The 18674-nt window shown below is 41.4% G+C and overlaps 1 protein-coding gene across 1 annotated transcript in view; it reads left to right on the top strand.

Annotated features, from left to right (window-relative positions):
- Positions 1-18674, top strand: part of B4GALNT4 (beta-1,4-N-acetyl-galactosaminyltransferase 4) — a 188568-nt gene that overhangs the window by 74168 nt on the left and 95726 nt on the right. The window contains exon 8 of the mRNA XM_053720514.1: positions 16672-16750. Coding sequence (XP_053576489.1) covers positions 16672-16750 — 79 coding nt within the window. The remainder of the gene's footprint in view (positions 1-16671; positions 16751-18674) is intronic.

The raw sequence follows: 18674 nt of genomic DNA, 5'->3' as shown, positions 1-18674 counted from the left end.
GCGCTCTCTGGGGAAACCCCATGATCTGATAATGGAAGAGAGTCGGAAGGCCTCAAACTTCAACGGGGTTGGGATCCATAATTTACTACAGATCGATGCATGAGAGATACCTGTCCATAGAGGTCAGCAACACGGTCCGCTCCAAGAGAGGACCAGCTGGAGATATGAGTATCAGGAAGGCAGAAAAGAGCACTAGCTATGGTTTGACACGGGGAGGGGTGGGGAGCAATCAAATCTAAGTGTCTCGTCTGATCCCAAAACTTAACGGTGTCTAGTATCACTGGGTGAGCAGTACCCAGGTTTTTCCAATAGTGAGAGGGGATCTAAGGGAGGTCAGATAACCTCATTCCCAGAGGGAGTAAAGACTGTTCAACTTCTCTCCAACGGGGAGGGTCATCAGTGCGTCCCCAGTCGATCAGGTGGGTTAGGCGCGCCGCTTGATAGTAGAGAATGATATTAGGCATTCCTAGGCCTCCTCTATCACTTGTTCTTTGAAGTGTTTGTCTCGACGTTCGGGGGTGCTTGCCCTTCCAGACATAACCTGTAATAAGACTCTGAAGCTTATTCAAAATTGGGCGAGGCAGATTCAGTGGGATAGTGCGGAATAGATAGATAATTTTCGGAATATAAGACATTTTAATGGCGGCAATTCTGCCAGTCCATGAGATATCTCGAAAGTCCCAAGACTCTAGTAATTTTTTCCAATCAGGGAGTTTCTCTGTGAAATTCCTAAGAATGACAGTGGAAACATTTGGAGAGAGGTGGATACCTAGAATTTTTAAGGAGTGGGGTGACCATTGGAACCGATATCTTTCACGTAGAATGAGAAGATCACGGGGTGTGACATTGACATGTAATGCTTCGGTTTTGGCAACATTTAATTTATAGTAGCTTAGGGCCTTAAATTGAGAAATGATCTTGAAGACGGGAGGGAGTGACTTGAGAGGGCTAGTCAGCAGGAGAGTTACATCATCCGCATATAGGGAAATGGTGTGCTGGTGTGGGCCAACGGTAACGCCGAGAATATCCGGGGCTGTCCTCATGGCTTGAGCTAATGGCTCAATGGAGAAAGCAAACAAGAGCGGGGAAAGGGGACAACCTTGTCTCGTCCCATTGGTTATATCGAAGCTCTTAGATTGAAACCCTATTCCCTTGACCCTAGCGGATGGACTGGAGTATAGAGCCTGAATAGCAACAACAAATTTTTCAGGGATCCCAAAAACACGCAGAGTTTCCCATAAGTACTCCCACCTCACCCTATCAAAAGCTTTCTCAGCGTCCAATGATAGGGCTAACGTGGGGGTATCTCCCTTTGCGCTCTCCATTAGTATGTCTAGAATGCGCCTTGTGGCATCCGGACCTTCTCTCCGAGGAATAAATCCCACTTGATCTGGGTGTATCAGAGTGGGGGTGATGTGGGCAAGTCGATTTGCTATTATCTTTGCGTAGAGTTTGGTGTCGATATTAAGCAAAGAAATTGGGCGATAGCTCCCACAATCCTGAGGGTCCTTGCCAACTTTTAGTATAGTGGTGATGGAGGCTTCAAGAAATTCTCTTCGAAAACTACCTTTGATAAACACTTCGTTAAAGACCTTACAAAGAATTGGGGAGATTTGAAGGGAATAGGATTTATAAAATCGACTTGTGAATCCATCTGGACCCAGAGACTTCCCGATTTTAAGGTCTTTAATGGCTAAGGTGACTTCTTCAAGAGAGATGGGTGATGTCAGAGTCAATATTTCGTTTTGGTCTAATCGAGGGAGATCTAGAGAAGAGAGATATCTACGAATGCTAATAGGATCAAGAGTTTTCGCGGGGTCTGAAGAGCCCAAATTGTACAACTGGTGGTAAAAATGTCTAAAAGCTTCCCCTATAGCTGTTGGAGAGGTCACGTGGCCACCTGAGGTTTTTATGGAAGTGATTTTAGCTTGTGCCGTCCGATTTCTTAGTTTTCTGGCTAGTAAAGTAGAGACCTTATTGTTATTATGATAGTAGACCTGTTTAAGTCTGTCTAACATGTGCTGGGATTCGCCAACTTCCAACTCCTTGATCTGTTTAGTAATCTCCGATAGTTGAGCATTAGTTGTAGCGGAATAAGAGTTAGAAAGCTCAAGTTTCAAGGTCCTGAGTCGACAGTTAAGTGACGCAAGTGAGGTTCCTCGCGCCTTTCTAATCTGGGTAAATTTGTCAATATAGAAACCTCTGAGGTATGTCTTAAGTGTGGCCCATAACACTTCTTCCGAAATAAGGGGAGTGCGATTAGTACTCAAGAAAGTGGCGAGCGTGGATAAAGTCTCCGCCCTAACTTCAGGGGTAGTGACCAGAAAATCTTTAAGGCGCCATGACATGCCTACTCCATGTAAGGGAGGGTTACCTAGTTCGATTGTCAAGGAGTCATGGTCCGACCAAGAGATTGCCGATATCGTCGCATCTGAGATCATATCTAAGAGACGTGAGCCTGAGAAGAAGAAATCAATCCGTGTATGGGACTTGTGAGGAGCTGAATAGAAAGTGTGTTCTCGTCTATTTGGATGTACAGCTCTCCAAACATCATAGAGATCATACTGTTTGACTAGGTTTTGGAAGGCGCAAGATAGTGGGCGCAATGTCCTCTCTGAAGTGGAGATCGGGGGGCCTGTCCTGTCTACTAAGGGATTCCAGATAAGATTGAGATCTCCTCCCAAAATCAGCTCTCCTTGGGTCACGGCTGCCACCGACTCTAACAGTGATCTAAGAAATCGAATTTGCCCCGAGTTAGGTGCATATGCTTTTACTAGTGTAAATAGTCTGTGGTTGAGTTTACAGATTAAAATAATAAAGCGTGCCTGGGAATCTTTTTCAATATAAATTGCTTCATATAGGGTAGAGGAGCCGACTAGAATGGCGACCCCTCGAGCCTTGGAATGGAAAGATGATGTGACTACTGTTGGGAATTTTCTGTATGTGTATGTGGAATCTTTGTTAACTAGCCAATGTGTCTCCTGAATAAAAGCTACATCAATCTTATTGCGCGATAACATGTTAAGCAATAAACTACGTTTGGTCGGGGAATTAAGTCCTTGAGTGTTAAGGGTTAAAAATTTCAATTCTGACATCATGGAAACAAAACTATATGTCTCCGGTTCCTAGTTTGTGTAACTATGAGAGCAGTATGGTTAGAGAAGAGTCACTAGTTTAACTGCGAAGAGCCCACTTATAGGAGTGAGGGGAGAGGGAAGCAGCGGACAAAAGCCGCTCGAATTGGGGGATAAAGGGTTATAGGAGGGGGAAGTAATGGGGGGTTGGAGTTGCTTAGATAATGGACTTTTAATTAGGGTGTTTCGTGGTGTGGAGATAGAGATGCAGACCTTAAAGTGGATGAAAAGATTTAAGAGAGGGGAGAGGTAAGAAGGTGTCCACGAGATGGGCTAGGACTGAAAGGGGGGAGGGTAAGGATATTTACTGTGATGTGTTATCCGTGGTAACTATTATCAGCGGGATTTCAGAGGGATGGGGTCCTACCGAGACCAGTGTGAGCGGGTCTAAGTGCAAGAGGGAGGGGACAATGTTAGTATATTATAGAGAACTAAGGGAGAGGGGGGGTGCCTGATTAGGGTTCTGCTTCACTTAATGAATTAAGATCAGTAAGGGGGGAAGTAAATTAGGAAAGTAACTTAGGGGCGGTAATACACATGAAGGGTGATAACTATTGAGGGAGGTGAATCTGTTCAATACTAGAAAAGTAGAGTAAAAACAACATACATAACATTTCAAACATTTTAACCATATCAAATACATTGTGTCAAACAAGGTAAAAAAGTGAACTGTACAGTAGAATTATATAAGAGACCTTGGTAGAGATTGACAACATTACTGAAATATGAAAAAATAAGTTGCTAGGATAACATCAATATCATATGAAGATCATGACAGCAGTATTGTCTGTAACAGACTAGAAGTACGTAAATAATAACTTGAGAACTGTTTTCACTATGTGAGAGATAGAAAGAGCTTTGGCTTACTAAGGTTCAGTCATTAATCTTAACATGATATACGGGCTATAAGGTATGATAGATAGTTTATGAGAACCTGAGGACTAGACATAAACACCAATTATCTTCCAGAAGGTCCGGTATGATTAATTAAAAGTTGTTGTCTATGATGGATAGTAAGCTAAGTCAAGCCGTCAAACAAAGATTAGGGTAGGTTCTGCCATGTAGGTATGTGTCTCACTATGTTAAAATGGCGACTTAATATTTTAAGATCTAAGGTAAGGTGTCCAGAATTAGTAAGTTGTCAGAGCTAATAGATGTGTCGTAAGGAGTGTACTCAGGGTAGGATCCCCAGTGTAGAATCGACTATAGTTATTAAAAAAAAAAAAAAAAACAGTCAGTCTATGGGTGAGTCTGGAGATGTGTTAAGGGATGTCTCTAAGTGTAGGAGTATAAGTGGATTGGGTCTATTGTGAATAACCTAAGGTGGTCCGATATAACAATACAACACAAACTACAAAATAATGAGCATCAAGGAAAAAAGAAAAAAACGAAAAAAAACCCACATGAACAGATGGAAAAATCCAAATATTAACAGATAAGATTTACATTTACGTTACCCTTCCAGCTTCTTCTAGACACTGTTGTTTGAGAGTCCCAGGAGGATAAACAGTGTCATTCGGGGGGGAACTTCAGGGGAAGGGGGAAATGGGTAAAAGTGGTAGATAAATATAAAGAACCAGAATGGACAAACGAGGGGCAGTCCGGTATGAGTAGACCCGTAAGGGTCTAGCAGGGTGTATCACAGTACATTGGAAATCAAAAGTCTCTCTTCACATCAGAGGTAGTTGCGGGGGTGATGGTGATGGGGGTCTTTCCCTAGAAGATTGAAAACTGAAAGCTTGGCGTTGAGGCTGCCCGGAGGCAGCTGCGGTGTTGAGCTTCCTGGAAGTGTCCTGGGGAGCCTGGGGAAGATTGTCAGCTGTGAGGAGTTTCAGAGATTGTAGAATTTGGAAACCCTGTTCAAGAGTAGTAATGGTGTACGAAGTGTCTTTGTATTGAAAGAATATACGGACAGGGAAGCCCCATCGGTATTTGATGTTGTTATTGCGAAGGCATTGAGTGACTTGGTGAAAGAGTCTTCTGCTAGACAGGGTGTGGGCAGAAAGGTCTGGAAAAACCTGTATGTCCTTAAATGGCTCCTTCAAAGTCTTCTTCTGAAATGAGGTCCTGATAATTCTTTCTTTGAATGTGAAGTAATGTAACCTCACGATTACATCTCTGGGAGACCCCATGGGTGCATTCCTCGGTCTAAGAACTCTGTGGGCTCTGTCAATTAGACTTTCCTGAGGGGGAGTAGGACCTAGTAGCTCTGTGAAGAAGGATTGCAAATGGGTAGGTAATTCCGTTGGGGTGATTTCCTCAGGAATGCCTCGTATTCTGAGGTTATTCCGACGTGACCTGTCCTCCTGATCTGCCAGTTTGGTCTCCAGACCAGATATCATTTCAGCTAGAGATTGGGTATAACTTAGAAGGTTGGAGTGATCAACATGTAGGTCTTCTTGCTTTTTTTCTAGAGAATCTTTTCTCTCTCCCAGAAGGGAGATATCTCTCTTCAATTCGGAAACAGAGGCTTTAAGTTCTTGCTTTAGTGAAGTATAGTGGGAGTCCATTTTGTTTGAGAGATCTTTAATGGAGTCAAGAATAGTGGAAGAGGAATGGGCAAGTCTTTCTGCAGAAAGGGAGAGGGATCGAGAAGATTCCTTGGGAAAGATGGTAGAATCTCTAGAATCGTCGTCAGAAAGGTCCTGGTCGGAAGCGTTCTTGTATGAGAAATGATCTGAAAGTGTCCGTTTCGGAATATCTCCGTGCTTCGGTTTTTTTCTTTGTGAATGAGGCATTTTACTCATGGGTGACCTTATGGACAAGGAACTAACTTGGGGAGATTCTATTGGCGCTTGTAGTGGTGGAACGTGGAGCAGGGATAGTATGTCAGGCACCCCCCAGGTGGCGGTGCCTAGCCTAACATGAGATAGTGAGCTGCTGGTTAGAAAAAGACAGGTATGTAAGCCAGTGGTGGTCTCTCACTGAAACTGGTTTATGTCTTCTCTGGATTCACTTAGATCTTGATTGAGGACATGGTGTGAGAGGCTTGGATGCTGAGTGACTCTCTCCCCAGGGGATTGCTCTCTGCCGAGCGAGTAGGGAAAAGGGGAGTATGGGGTATGACCTGCGGGCACAGTGGGCCAGCAGGAAAGGGGGGGGGAGAGAGGTCAGATGAGGACAATGACAGACAGATTCACGCTATGAAGCAAGGAGGTACTCCAGCTAAGGTGTTGGTGAGGTATGGCTGCTGAGGAGAATAATAACACCAATGGTGGGCTAGTGGGGATTTGGAGGTATCCACAGATAACAGAGCAGTTAGTCCTTAAACTCTAGGTTAGAGCTGGCCTGAATCCCAATTACCGATATATGCTGCAGTGTTCATATATATGGAGGAAACATTAAATATGCTGCAATAAACTTTGGAGGTCTCAAGAAAGAGCAACCTCATATATGAGGAAATAAAGTGATTTTCCCTCAATGTAAAGCTGAGAGGTATTGAAGGAGTCAAAATCTATGAAGGCACTGCCACAGCTTCAAATGTGATGTGCTCTGTCTCTTGTCTGCAAGCACAGTATACTGACGTTGGTAGCTTATGAAGAGTAGACAAAATTAAAGTGAGACACAGTGAGATGGTGCTGTGTATAATAGTATGTAGATTCTCACAGTGAATGGATTATGGAGCAATGTAACGTACTCTGCCTCTGCGACAGAGTTTATAAGGGACCTGTAACTTTACACTGCGTGTTGGATTTAGGGTAGATATAGTGTCCCAAGAATTGTTTATACCATATATGCTATGTGTGGATCCCACGTGGGGGCAGCTTACCCTTAAGGTCCGGACCGCGATGTTTTTCCCAAGTCTCACTGTCTGATGTACTGAACAGTGGGATCCGGCAGCTAGAGGAGTGAGCGCTGGCCTTGGTTGTGACATGCCGTGTGTCTGAGAGAGCGGGTGAGAAAAGTCAGGCCGTTTCACTGCGTCCGGCAAAGGTAGAGCGGTAGAGAAGGGGCTTCCCTCCGGTGAGTTCAAACAGCCGCGGTTACTGAAAGGCTGCGTGGAGGCAGCTGCTGAGACCAGGTGGTGAAAAGTCAGGCCGTTACACTGCGTCCGGCAAAGGTGATATACCCGGCAGGGGAGCGGTAGAGAGGGGACTTCCCTCCGGTGAGTTCAAACAGCTACGGTTATTGAAAGGCTGCGTGAAGTCAGCTGCTGAGACCGGGTGGTGTAAGTATCGTCCGGGAAGTGGCTAAATCAGCTGGAGTCCAAGGGTGGTGAGACCGGAGAGCTTGAGGTAGTTTGGGCTTCAAGGAGGGACAAGTCCGGAAGTGGAGTAACAGGAGCGCCACAGGGGAGTGTGACGCAGCAAGAACATTTTCTTAAGTTAGTCAAAGTATAAGATTAGAGTGAAATCCAATCTTTAGACTTGTAGAGAAGTAGTCCCCATGAGTTAGAGAAATAAGGTATGGTAAATAAAATAGTTGGATAAGGGTTTAAAGGGTGTGAAAAAAGAAAATAAACAGCGTTGGTCTGCAGAGCTCTGCTTAGATGCGACCACTTGCTATGATGGCAAACTCCGCCCCCCAACTTGATTTTTTTTTAACTGTATAGCTTGCAGATTTTGGTTGTGATATGTGCTACAGGGGCAGTATTTGTCTGCCGCTTTTATAGCGTTAATAGAGTGAGTCAGTCAGTCTGGACTATCAGCATCTGGGCGTTTACATTTGTGCTTATGGACTAACCCTTAGACCTGACAAATGCAAGGAAAGGATTTCAAACTAGTACCTGATTACCTGAACAAGTAGAGTACAGTGCCTTATCAGGGGCTAGAGCGACGTCATTGTCCTACTACTATAACTGAGATCAGTGCCTTATAAGGGTAAAGCCTAGAGTGAAATATCCCTAGTGCCTGCAATTTGTGTCTTTTTATAGTGAAATATCCCTCACCCCAGCAAACGATAATTAATCCTCTTATGGTATTTTCATGGCTTGACAAACTTTATATCTATCTCACTACACACTAATAATATACCTTCTAACACTTCCTCCAGGCTTTATAGGATATGGAGGTTAATGAGCTAGTGGGCACTAGGCCACTGGTATTTAGTGGGTGGGTCATGGGTGCAGTTCTTGCAGTCCTTTAAAACCGTGGTGCTGAGAGACTGGGAGGTCAGGCCTGCTTCCTGCCCCCAGACCATGACAACACAATGCAGGATGTCTGTCAGGTATGCAGTGGATCCTTGTATAGCCAACTGTACATCTTCACAGAAGAAAATCAAACTACCAGCGTTTGCTTTTGGAGCAGAAAATTCTGGGTACAGATATGCAAATGAAGAAAAAAAAGCCTTATCTTTTATGCTTTAAATGTCCGTTCTGAACAGGGATTCCCTTATGCCAGCCCGTATGTGATATCTTTTGCTGTACACATCAATTCCTGCTATGCCTAAAAGCTGTTTTAGAGCAGCATTGCCCTGGTAATAGGGAATCAATGTATTAAAATTGATATTTGAAGAAAGATGATGCTTTGTGTATACCTCATCTGCTTTAACAAAAAAAGCTTGTTTCTTTCATGTAATTAGCAAGAGTCCATGAGCTAGTGACGTATGGGATATACATTCCTACCAGGAGGGGCAAAGTTACCCAAACCTCAAAATGCCTACAAATACACCCCTCACCACACCCACAATTCAGTTTTACAAACTTTGCCTCCCATGGAGGTGGTGAAGTAAGTTTGTGCTAGATTCTACGTTGATATGCGTTTCGCAGCAGGCTGGAGCCCGGTTTTCCTCTCAGAGTACAGTGAATGTCAGAGGGATGTGAAGAGAGTATTGCCTATTTGAATACAATGGTCTTCCTCTAGGCCGGGGATCTATTTCATAGGTTCTCTGTTATCGGTCGTAAAGATTTCTTCTCCTACCTCCCTTTTCAGATCGACGATATACTCTTATATTCCATTACCTCTACTGATTCTCGTTTCAGTACTGGTTTGGCTATCTACTATATGTAGATGAGTGTCTTAGGGTAAGTAAGTCTTATTTTATTATGACACTCTAAGCTATGGTTGGGCACTTTATATGTAAAGTTCTAAATATATGTGTTTAAACTTATATTTGCCATGATTCAGGATAATCAGAATTCCTTCATTCAGACTGTCCGTTTTGTTATTTGGGATAATGCATATGCATATAATGCATATGAATAAATATTAAAATGATCTGCGACTGTTTTTCCAGATGGGTGAGACGGTTTAGTTTTCCTTTTGGAAGTTTGGGACATGGTTTCAAGCTTGTTTCTTCTGCCAAATCCAGGTGTTGAGACACTAGTTTTGCAGTGTAGAATATATTGAATAGGACAATGGTGAGGAGAATGATACTAAAGTCCCCCTGACGTCAATCTTAGTTTAGGTAGCCATATTTAGCAGTGTTCCGCAAGCCACAATGAAGTTCTGTTACTTAACCCTTGGTATTATCCAATCTAGGTCAGTCCTCCTCAAGGGTGGGTAAAATGAAAATCTCCGTAGACACCCCCTCCACGGAGATTGCCCTCACCTGGCCAGGACGGGAAAAGGAAATGAGGATATGACCTGCTGTCTCTTCGTACAGCAGGAAATGGATGGAGAGAGTGTCAGAGAGTATCAGAGGAGTTAGGCTCTAATCTACAGTACCTGCTGAGTAACAGCGCATCCAGGGGATTGCGCCTCCTATGATATTTTAGAAATTGGGTAGTTCAATTACACTCTTAAGCTATATATAAACATACCTTTATACCAAGATACCTTGCTCTGAATCCAGTACACAAGTCCTGATAAGTGTGGCATTTTAACTGTCCAACCTGTAAATTGTAGATAGTGAGATTGCTATAGTAAGTAGGACCTGTAGGTAAAAACAAATGTTAGACAGAGATAGTAAGTAAATAACACTCCACTCTGGCCTAAGGGCCCAGATATACACAGGCCGACGCAGCGGCAGCAACACCACACAGTAATAAGGCAGGTTGTTATGACAATATATTTTCACAGTTCAACTGAAGTTGCTCAGCATGTATGGATCAACCAAAAGATTTTATTTTTGTTTGGGAGTGACTTAGGTGTGAACTTAAAAAAAAAAAAACAGCTCTGTGTGAGGTTTTGCTTGAACCGTATGAGACTTTTTTTTTTTTCTCTTTTTTCTTCCCCTTCCTTCAAAGCAGAAAAATAAGCATGAGAATGTCCACCTTTATTATATTAGTATAGGCAGTTGCAGGTTAGGTGATCAATCTGGGGTAAACCTGTCCCAGGGCTTCTGATAGTATCAGAGATCAGTGTAATTACATAAAGATGGATGGCTATGATTGTTGCAGCATATAGATAGATGCAATGCTGGACGATTTTATATATATACACTGGTTTGAGAGTGATGAGTTGTGTTCTACAGTACTGCTATACTTAAAATGCTTGAGGAGTTTTAGTCTTAGGGTCTGTCTGCAGCTGTGAACATCTCAGACCATTGATATTATACTGTGAGCGTGGTAGGGGTTAAGGAGTAGGTTGCTACTGGGACAATCAAGCATATACAGATTGTACTCAAATATAGTTATTAAATAGAATAACCGTTCTTTTCTTTACCTCCCCACTGCCGTCTCCTTTCTCACAGTGCTGGATGGGCGCCAAAGAGAGTTCCCTCTGCAGGGGTGCTGTGTATTGCGCAGCGGGTATTCGGAGTCCCAGGCCGCAATATGGCGAAAACTCGCACCAATTTTCTGTTCCTGTCTTTGGATTTGGCCCAGCTCCAGGAGGCACCTCTCACCAGCCACCCGTCCCAGGTAGAATAATTCCGCAACCGGAGCTTCTCCCGCTGCCTACCGCGGTTAAGATAGGCACATTAGATCCCTGCAGGGTTTGTATTAAGTGCCGTTGTCTGCGGCGCTACGCTGTCTCCCGAAGTTCTTAGAAGGTGTTGAGCTGCTGCACCGGAGCGGGGCCCCGACCCTCTGGGCAGCAGTGTGATGTGTCTAGAAGAACAGCTGATGTCCCTTACAGGCTAGGTCAGCAGGCGGAGGAGCAGCGCTATCAGTTCACCGGCGCCCCTTCTCAATTAGTCAGCGCGGTCAGGCTGAAGGAATAGTCACTCTCTGCTGATATCCAGTGTTAGGGCAGGTTTTCAATTTATCTCCCCTCTTGTGCTCAATATATGTATGGGCTATCGAGTATGCTTTAAAACATTCTTATGAAGTTTCAAAAGCTTAAATTTCACACATTAATATCAATTTAAGAGAGAGCTCTTCTCAGATGCGTCTCTCCTGTTTGACGGTTAGCTCTGCCCCCCCCTCAGATGAATTTTTAAGTGACCGCCATCATTCTGACTTAACTGATGAGGATCTATCTGGTTCAGAAGATTCTGCCTCAGATATTGACACTGATAAATCTTCATATTTATTTAAGATGGAGTTTATTCGTTCTTTACTTAAAGAAGTGTTAATTGCATTAGATATGGAGGAGTCTAGTCCTCTTGATACTAAATCTACTAAGCGTTTAAATTCGGTTTTTAAACCTCATGTAGTTATTCCAGAAGTTTTTCCAGTTCCTGCTATTTCAGAAGTAATTTCTAGGGAATGGAATAGTATGGGTACTTCATTTACTCCTTCTCCAAGGTTTAAGAAATTGTACCCTGTGCCATCTGATAGATTAGAGTTTTGGGACAAAATCCCTAAAGTTGATGGGGCTATCTCTACTCTTGCTAAACGTACTACTATTCCTACGGCGGATAGTACTTCCTTTAAGGATCCTTTAGATAGGAAGCTTGAATCCTTTCTAAGGAGAGCTTATTTATGTTCAGGTAATCTTCTTAGACCTGCTATTTCTTTGGCTGATGTTGCGGCAGCTTCCACTTTCTGGTTGGAGGCTTTAGCGCAACAAGTGTCAGACCATAATGCTTATAGCATTGTTAAACTTCTTCAACATGCTAATAACTTTATTTGTGATGCCATTTTTGATATCATTAGAATTGATGTCAGGTATATGTCTTTAGCTATTTTAGCTAGAAGAGCTTTATGGCTTAAATCTTGGAATGCAGATATGACTTCTAAGTCAACTTTGCTTTCTCTTTCTTTCCAAGCTAATAAATTATTTGGTTCACAGTTGGATTCTATTATTTCAACTGTCACTGGGGGGAAAGGAACCTTTTTGCCTCAGGACAAAATATCTAAAGGTAAATACAGGGCTGCTAATCGTTTTCGTTCCTTTCGTCAGAATAAGGAAGAGAAGCCTGACCCTTCCCCTAAAGCAGAGCTTTCCAAACTTTTCATGTTGGCGACACACTTTTTAGACCTACATAATTTCGCGACACAGTAATTTAGTTGTACTGGCAAACAGGATTTTAAACTAACTTGTTTTAAGAGATAAGGACACATACATAAATGGTATAATAATGAAATGTATTTACAAGTAAAAGTATGTAAGTATGTGCAAGAATTAAGAAACAATTCTACTTACTATTTTAATGGGATGTATGAGGTTGATGAGAGGAATACAATTTCTGAATATTTGGTGGAATATTAGATAAAGACACTCACATTTCATCATCAATCACTTTTAAGCTTCCCCTTCCTATCCATATATGAAGAGCAGGAGCAGCAATGCACTACTGGGAGCTAGTTGAAAAAAAAAAAACCTCACTGACTTCAGCTCAGCATTTAAGTTGCCGCCCTCAGAGCTCGGTGAGTCCGATTGACTACTGCCCACGCTGCAAACACACTGCTGTCCCTCTCACTGACAACACATGCAGTCACAAGCCAATTAAGGAGACTACACGTGCAGTCAGGAGGCAATGTGCCGCCAAAGCCGCCAATGGGAATAGTTTCAGTTCCCACTGAGCTGCGCCAATAGGTTAAGATGATCTGTGACCCACTAGGTATCAATCACATGTCAACCATGTTATATGCATAGCAGGCAGGCGGAAAGTCAGAAACCAAAAGAAAAATTAAAAAAAATATTAAATTTAAAAAAATTTGTGCTGAAGCAGGGACACAACTACACACTGCTGCCGACACACTAGTGTGTCCCGACACACAGTTTGGAAAGCACTGCCCTAAAGGAACAGTTTCTGTTTGGAAACCTTCTCCAGTCTGGAATAAATCCAAGCCTTTAAGGAAGATTTATTATCGAGTCTGGAAGACTTACATTTCTTGGTGTTTTTCTCATAAATTCTCTTGGCATTCTTTTAGAATTCCTAGAATTTTACAGTTTCTTCAGGATGGTTTGGATAAGTTTGTCTGCAAGCTCTTTGAAAGGTCAAATCTCTGCTCTTTCTGTTCTTTTTCACAGAAAGATTGCTAATCATCCTGATATTCATTGTTTTGTACAAGCTTTTGGCAAGGAACTTGCAGACAAACCTTTATCCAAACCATCCTGAAGAAACTGTAAAATTCTCGGAATTCTAAAAGAATGCCAGGAAAAATGATGAGAAAGACACCAAGAAATATAAGTCTTCCAGACTCTATAATATATCTCCCTAGATACAGATTTACGAGCCTTCTCTTGGAGCTGTAGCCAGGCCAAACGGCAGAGCCACAAACTGGTAATGCTTGTCTAGGAAAGAGAATCTCAGAAACTGATAGTGATCTGGATGAATCGGAATATGCAGATATGCATCCTGTAAATCTATTGTAGACATATAATGCCCTTGCTGAACAAAAGGCAGGATAGTCCTTACAGTTAGCATTTTGAATGTTGGTATCCTTACATAACGATTCAATATTTTTAGATCCAGAACTGGTCTGAAGGAATTCTCCTTCTTTGGTACAATGAAGAGATTTGAATAAAACCCCAGTCCCTGTTCCAGAACTGGAACTGGCATAATTACTCCAGCCAACTCTAGATCTGAAACACATTTCAGAAATGCTTGAGCCTTCGCTGGGTTTACTGGGACACGGGAAAGAAAAAATTTCTTTGCAGGAGGCCTTATCTTGAAGCCAATTCTGTACCCTTCTGAAACAATGTTCTGAATCCAAAGATTGTGAACGGAATTGATCCAAATTTCTTTGAAAAAACGTAATCTGCCCCCTACCAGCTGAGCTGGAATGAGGGCCGCACCTTCATGTGGACTTAGGAGCTGGCTTTGATTTTCTAAAAGGCTTGGATTTATTCCAGACTGGAGATGGTTTCCAAACTGATACCGCTCCTGTGGGTGAAGGATCAGGCTTTTGTTCCTTATTGTGACGAAAGGAACGAAAACGATTATTAGACCTAAATTTACCTTTAGATTTTCTATCCTGTGGTAAAAAAGTTCCTTTCCCTCCAGTAACAGTTGAGATAATAGAATCCAACTGAGAACCAAACAGTTTATTACCCTGGAAAGAAAGGGAAAGCAGAGTAGACTTAGAAGACATATCAGCATTCCAAGTTTTAAGCCATAAAGCTCTTCTAGCTAAAATAGCTAGAGACATATACCTGACATCAACTCTAATGATATCAAAGATGGCATCACAAATAAAATTATTAGCATGTTGAAGAAGAATAATAAAGGATCCTTAAAGGAAGTACCATCTGCCGTAGGAATAGTAGTACGCTTAGCAAGAGTAGAGACAGCCCCATCAACCTTAGGGATTTTGTTCCAAAACTCTAATCTGTCAGATGGCACAGGATATAATTGCTTAAAACGTTTAGAAGGAGTAAATGAATTACCCAAATTATTCCATTCCCTGGAAATTACTTCAGAAATAGCACTAGGGACAGGAAAAACTTCTGGAATAACTACAGGAGATTTAAAAACCTTATCTAAACGTTTAGATTTAGTATCAAGAGGACCAGAATCCTCAATTTCTAATGCAATTAGGACTTCTTTAAGTAAAGAACGAATAAATTCCATTTTAAATAAATATGAAGATTTATCAGCATCAACCTCTGAGACAGAATCCTCTGAACCAGAAGAACCATTATCAGAATCAGAATGATGATGTTCATTTAAAAATTCATCTGAAAAATGAGAAGTTTTAAAAGACTTTTTACGTTTACTAGAAGGAGGAATAACAGACATAGCCTTCTTAATGGATTTAGAAACAAAATCTCTTATGTTATCAGGAACACTCTGAGTATTAGATGTTGACGGAACAGCAACAGGTAATGTAACAGTACTAAAGGAAATATTATCTGCATTAACAAGTTTGTCATGACAAACAATACAAACAACAGCTGGAGGAACAGATACCATAAGTTTACAGCAGATACACTTAGCTTTGGTAGCTCCAGCACCAGGCAGCGATTTTCCAGAAGAATCTTCTGACTCAGTTTCAACGTGGGACATCTTGCAATATGTAATAGAAAAAACAACATATAAAGCAAAACTGATCAAATTCCTTAAATGACAGTTTCAGGAATGGGAAAAAATGCCAGTGAACAAGCTTCTAGCAACCAGAAGCAATAAATAATGAGACTTAAATAATGTGGAGACGATAGTGACGCCCATATTTTTTTAGCGCCAAAAATGACGCCCACATTATTTGGCGCCTAAATGCTTTTGGCGCCAAAAATGATGCCACATCCGGAACGCGACACTTTTGGCGCAAAAGAACGGCAAAAATGACGCAACTTCCGGCGACACGTATGACGCCGGAAACAGAAAAAAAAATTTGCGCCAAAAAAGTCCGCGCCAAGAATGACGCAATAAAATGAAGCATTTTCAGCCCCCGCGAGCCTAACAGCCCACAGGGAAAAAGTCAAATTTTAAGGTAAGAAAAAAATGTATTCATATGCATTATCCCAAATATGAAACTGACTGTCTGAAATAAGGAATGTTGAACATCCTGAGTCAAGGCAAATAAATGTTTGAATACATATATTTAGAACTTTATAAAAAAAGTGCCCAACCATAGCTTAGAGTGTCACAGAAAATAAGACTTACTTACCCCAGGACACTCATCTACAAGATGCTAACTGGTGGTCAGCATAATGGATCCTGCCTGTGGAAACCATTTTTAAATTATCACCGATTTACAACCTTTTGAGGGATCTTTCTCTGCAACATTAAAATTCTACCAATCACAAAGACTATCTTCTGTATATGTTATCACTCATACCTACTATTAATCCTCATTTTATTTTCTCAAATGTTTCTTCAACAATAGTTCACCTAGCCTATCTGTCCCTTTTCTGTACCCAGCATTTGTGCATTACACTGCTTTGTGGGGTTCTCACTATCAGATACAGTGGGATGTTACCTGAATAAACTAATTCAGAAACATCAGACTCTTTCTGGTACAAACGTTTGATAAATTGATAGGACAAGAGTAAGACAAAGTAGTAGAATAGAGTTTCTTATCTAATATCACTGATGGTCTCCCATCTTTCTCTGACCTAATTTCTATTCCTATGCATACAAAGAGAGAAGCTCTCTACCAGGAATGGACAACAGCTCAATAGCTTTGCTCCTATGGCGAGTCACCACCTAGGAGCAGCCTCTAATTTCTGTTTATATTATTATTTTTCTCTATCACTATCCAGTTCTAGTTGTTCATTTCTCTGTTTTGCTTGTTCTTTCATTTCTGTCCTACATACATTTTGTAAATGGCAATAGTTAATGTAGCTTGTTTAATGCTATCCTAACTTACCACCTTTTGTCTTAGGCTGCTCACCTCCAGACGGTACTACTTTGAGCTCCTTCACAAGCAGGACGATCGTGGCTCTGACCATGTGGAAGTAGCGGTGAGAATACAGATCTACCAAACCCGAACAGCTAAAGATAATAAAAGTGCAGAGAGAGTTAGTGACTAACAGTGGCTTTAGTAGAGAATGTAAAACTGTCTATTTGAGTTGCAGCAATACTACTTTGTTAGAAAGTCTCCATCTGATGGTATTTTTGTTTTATGGAGCTGCACTTAATCCCACCGGATGCCCTAACCTAGAGGGTTGTTATAATTCTTAGGGAGAAAATAAATTAGTACTTTATTTTCTCTTGTAAGATGTATTGAGTCCACAGATTCATCCATACTTGTGGGATATTCTCCTTCCCTACAGGAAGTGGCAGAGAGAGCACCCACAGCAGAGCTGTCTATATAGCTCTTCCCTTAGCTCCACCCCCCAGTCATTCTCTCTGCCTGCTTAACTGCTAGGAAGGGCAAAGAGGAGTGTGGTGACAAAAATGTTTAGTTTTTATTTTCTCAAGCAAAAGTTTGTTATTTTAAATGGTACCAGTTTCTCTGGCAGAAAAGGGATGAAGATTTCTGCAAGGAGGATGATGATTTAAGCACTTTGTAACTAAGATCCACTGCTGTTCTCACAAGGGCTGAAGAGTACAGGAAAACTTCAGTTGGGGGAACAGTTTGCATGCTAAACTGCATTAAGGTATGTTCAGTCTATTTTTTTCTAGACAGACTGTGTTATTTCTAGAAAAGGCTGACAATATCCCCATGAGGGAAAGGTAAGCTGTATTCTGTAAAAGAGGAATCCAAGTTTGCATAAAGGGCTCATAGTTACTGGTGACACTAATAGGAAAAAACGTTTTGGTTTAATTACAAATAAAACGTTTTTTGAGGGACTTTAAGGGGTCTTTGTGGCTTGTTTAAGGGTTATTAACCCACATGGCTAGTTGAAGAAACACTCTGTGGTGTTTTTAGGCCCCATAACATCGAGTGAGGTGAGTGGGGCCTATTTTCAGTTGCACAGTTTATTTACCTCAGAAGCATCCAGCTATTTCTCCAGAGATTCCTGCTGTGTTTGAGGGCTGTAAAGAGGGTTTTTCCCCCACAAATCGTTTCTAAAGGGCAGGTAGGCGCCACAGCAGAGCTGTGGCAAGGTGCTGAACGTTATTTTACCGGTTTTTAAGTTTTTTCAATCCGGTTTTTACATTAAGGGGTTAATTGTTTATTTGCATAGTTGTGCAAAGTTACTAAGGCTTTATGATGCTACTGTAAAAATGTCATTGTTTACTGCTTTTTTACACTGTTTTGCAGAGTTTTGTGCAGCTTTTTTTCTCTTAAAGGGACATCAAACACTTTGAGATGGTAATATAAAATGATAAATTGTATATAATAAAAAAACTCTGCAATATACTTTCATTATTTATTTTGTCCTCTTTGCCTGTAATTCCATTCTGAAATTGTGAGCTTTTCAGTTCCTGTTAGAAATGGAAGTGCAGAACACTGTTAAATCCAGCACAACCATTGGCTGCACACTCTAGTGACTTATTTATAACTGACCCTAATTGGCCACAGCAGAGAAGGTAACACAAGTTACAACATGGCAGCTCCCAGTGTTTTATAGACACTAAAACTCTACACTTATTTTGTCACTTTTTAAACAACTAATGAAACTTTAAAAAATACATCTACATGTTAGTCATGGACTAATCTTTTCTTTGAATGCATCATTCTATCTAGCATGTGTTTAGTGTTTAATGTCCCTTTAAAAGCACAGTGCTGTTTTTGTTTTAATTGTTATTTACTTTGATTAAAGTGTTTTCCAAGCTTGCTTGTTACATTACTAGCCTGTTTAACATGTCTGACACCAAGGATAATCCTTGTTCTATGTGTTTAGAAGCCATTGTGGAACCCCCTCTTAGAATATGTCCCACTTGCACTGATATGTCTATAAATTATAAAGAGCATATTTTAGCACTTAAAAATATTGC

Source organism: Bombina bombina, chromosome 7 (genome assembly GCF_027579735.1).
Source record: "Bombina bombina isolate aBomBom1 chromosome 7, aBomBom1.pri, whole genome shotgun sequence".
In the NCBI taxonomy this organism is placed as follows: domain Eukaryota; kingdom Metazoa; phylum Chordata; class Amphibia; order Anura; family Bombinatoridae; genus Bombina; species Bombina bombina.
Note: the sequence above shows the minus strand (reverse complement) of the source record. Positions and strands in the feature narration are given on the sequence as shown.